This window comes from Eretmochelys imbricata, chromosome 1, assembly GCF_965152235.1.
Source record: "Eretmochelys imbricata isolate rEreImb1 chromosome 1, rEreImb1.hap1, whole genome shotgun sequence".
Taxonomy (NCBI): domain Eukaryota; kingdom Metazoa; phylum Chordata; order Testudines; family Cheloniidae; genus Eretmochelys; species Eretmochelys imbricata.
In genome coordinates this window covers 29353953-29356937 of record NC_135572.1, presented here as the reverse complement: position 1 = coordinate 29356937, position 2985 = coordinate 29353953, and the positions used below count along the sequence as shown (strand labels likewise).

General features: G+C 53.8%; 1 protein-coding gene across 1 annotated transcript; it reads right to left on the bottom strand.

Annotated features, from left to right (window-relative positions):
* Positions 1-1599: 1599 nt before the first annotated feature.
* Positions 1600-2670, bottom strand: FUT4 (fucosyltransferase 4). The gene has a single exon (XM_077805492.1). The coding sequence runs from the start codon at positions 2668-2670 to the stop codon at positions 1600-1602; it is 1071 nt and encodes a 356-aa protein (XP_077661618.1).
* Between the last annotated feature and the right edge of the window lie 315 nt (positions 2671-2985).

Here is a 2985-nt window from a genome sequence, read left to right as displayed (position 1 = left end):
TGGCAAGTAACTAGGACAGGGGTCCCCAACGCGGTGCCCGCGGGCGCAATGGCACCCACCGGGGCAGTTGTGTGCACCCGCAGGACATCGCGCCGCCAAAGTGCCGCCGGAGAACCGCCCACCGTTTCTCGGCGGCATTTCAGCGGCGGGGTGTTTGGCACCCGCCACAGTCTTCTGGGAATAGGAATGTGCTATTCCCACAGAAAAGTTGGGGACCACTGAACGAGGAGGTAGAAAATACTGACTGGTATGCCAAAATCTTAGTCTGGCAAACTGACACAATTGCATTAAAGAGTTGGGACCCACTGCACTAACAGGAAAGTTTCTAGCCTAGGGACCTCATTTTATCTAAACAAACAAAACAAAACAAAAAAAGCTGGAATAAAGGTATCAGAAAAATAAACTCAATAAATAATAGATCTCTGTCCTCCTCCATTTGCATTCTTTCTTAGTATCAAACATTTTAAAAATATAGCTTAGACCTAGTTTTCCATAATGTTTTTTATAAGAAAGGGAACTGTACTTACAATTTACCACAAAACAGCATTTTGAATTGTCCACCACCTGATAGACTGATTTAAAATTCATGTTGCAAGCCTAGATTAACCATTATACAAGAACTTCTAATAATATAGAAATAAATTAACCTTTTCATAAATGTTTCATCTGTAGTAACAAAATTTGCGTTGTTCTGAACCTTCCCCTGCCATTTCCTGTGTGGCAGTACTGTTGCAGAGAAAAACATGCAGACTCCTTTAAACACATTCTGATTCCTGAATAAAGCAAAGATGGATGAGCTCCTGCTTTATTTCTGTATTCCTTCCTCTCCTTTCCCTAGGTCTCTTCTTCACCTTCATACAGGGCAGGAATGCACTTAGTTTCAGCTGGCAGCAGAGGAATTACTTGCTACCCTTCAGAGCTTGTTATTTTTCTACTCACACCCACATCCTTCCACAACTTTTTCCTCACTGGGACTTTTAAGATGCCTAGTAAAGGATTTTTCCATTTTTATTTTTGGTTATAGCTCTTTAAAACACTGCCACAAATTGCCTGTGCATTGTTATAATATTACATTAAAGGCAGCAGGGTCGGAATTTGTGTGCCAAGGAGTTTGCATCTTCCCAATGATCACTGTTAATACATTTGCCTTTGTGCAGCAGAAATATGTTCCCAGAAGGGAATAAAAATACACAGTCAGAACTGTATGAGGAAGTCTCACAATCCTGGAAACTGTCACAGCTGACAAAATTGGCTGAGTGACAGAAATTGGCATAGTTTATTTGTGTCTAACACCGTGCTGCATTTATGGTTTCTGCTCTGGATGACCAAATAATCAAGTTCTTGAGAAAGTGCTAGGTCTGTCATAGCTCAAAGATGGAATTGCATAGGTTCATAACAAACATATAGTGGTCTGATGGTCTGTTCACCCACATTTTTAATCCTGCCTCTCAAGCAACAGCTCAGACACACTTCTGAAATCCTCTTTTTTTTTTTTGGCGGGTGTGTGACCCCCTGAGAACCGGTACTTTTTAAGCCTTGGTTTGACTGCACTGCATCCCCAGGAGAAGCCAACAAAGAAAACCTCCCCAACCAACATTATCAGCTTTCAAACCAGCTGGCTAAATTTTGTATGGTCTTGAGCTGATCCCCAGCTGTCCTGACAGCCTCGCAAACCTTGCAGTATTGCTCATCCCAGAACGAAGTCATATGAACATCATATTTGTCCCTCCATGCAAAGTACCGCCTGTAGAGGGGTTTGTTTTGGTCGAGGAATTTCAGGTAGATAGCTAACTTCCTAGGGCTGGGGAAGTCGTCGACGTGGATGAAGGAGTCGGGCGGGATAAAAAGCTCGTAGTTGGACCTGGAAGGGCCCAGAACGACAGGCACGGCGCTGGATTGGAAGGCGTTCCGCCACAGCTTCTCGGTGATGTAGTCGGGGTGCTGGGAGTTTTCAAAGGCCAGGTAGAACTTGTACTGGGAGATGGTCCTCACTATGCTGCCCTCCTCCAGCACCAGGCCTTGTGCCCCATACACGTCGATGGGGACGTACTTCCTCAGCTGGTGGTAGTAGCGCACCCTGGCATGCGCCTCGTTCCAGTTGCTGATGACCCAGGCCACCAGCTTGGTCTTGCGGGGCAGGCTGAAGTGCGAGGACGCCCGCCTGGCCCGGAGGTACCCGTAGGGCACGAAGATGTCCGAGTCCACCCGGTAGGACATGGTCCAGTTGAAGATGCCAGCCAGGTCCCTGAGCCCAGGCGAGTGCGAGGGGGACTCGAAGTTCATCCACACCCACCGCTGGGCCGGGGAGCGCTGCGGGGGGCCGGCGGGCAGCTGGCCCAGGCCGTGGAGGACGAGGTCCCGGTGGTGGAAGATCACAGCCTGCGCCTCCCGGTAGCGGCTGCGGTCGGCGCTGGGCCGGCAGCCGCTGATGTTGAAGCGCCGCTGGCAGTCGGTCATACGGCGGCGGTGGCCGAAGGGCTCCCACCACAGCAGCACGGTCACCTCCGGCGGGGGCCGCGTCCGGCCGGGCCACGCGTCCAGCGCCGGCAGCTCCGGCAGGCAGGCGTACAGGGCCAGCAGCGTGCAGCTCAGCCCGGCCGCCAGCAGCCGCCGCCGCCTGCGGCGCAGCGCCCGGCTCCGGCCCGGGGGCCCAGCGGGGCCCGGCTCCATCGGGGGCAGCCGCCCGCGCCGCCTCCGCTCTGCCTCGGCAGCGCCCCGCGCCGCTGCTGCCGGGGAGCCGGGGACCGAAGCGACGGCGCGAGCATCCTGCAGCCGCCGCAATCCCTCCCGCCCCTAGGAGCGGCAGCCGGGGGAGGCTCCGAACCACTCCCCGCCGGCCACGCTGTCCCCTCTCCTGCCGGGCCGGAGCTAGCAGCCCCGCCCAGCCGGGCCCCGGCCATTGGACAGCCGAGGAGCCCCAACCAACAGCTCCGTGCTAGAGCCGCAGCCGCTCCCCAGGTCCCGCCCCCCAGCAAGGCACAAACC

Bases quoted from the DNA above. Each gene is read 5' to 3' on its own strand.
- FUT4 (XM_077805492.1), bottom strand. From the start codon at position 2,670: ATGGAGCCGGGCCCCGCTGGGCCCCCGGGCCGGAGCCGGGCGCTGCGC.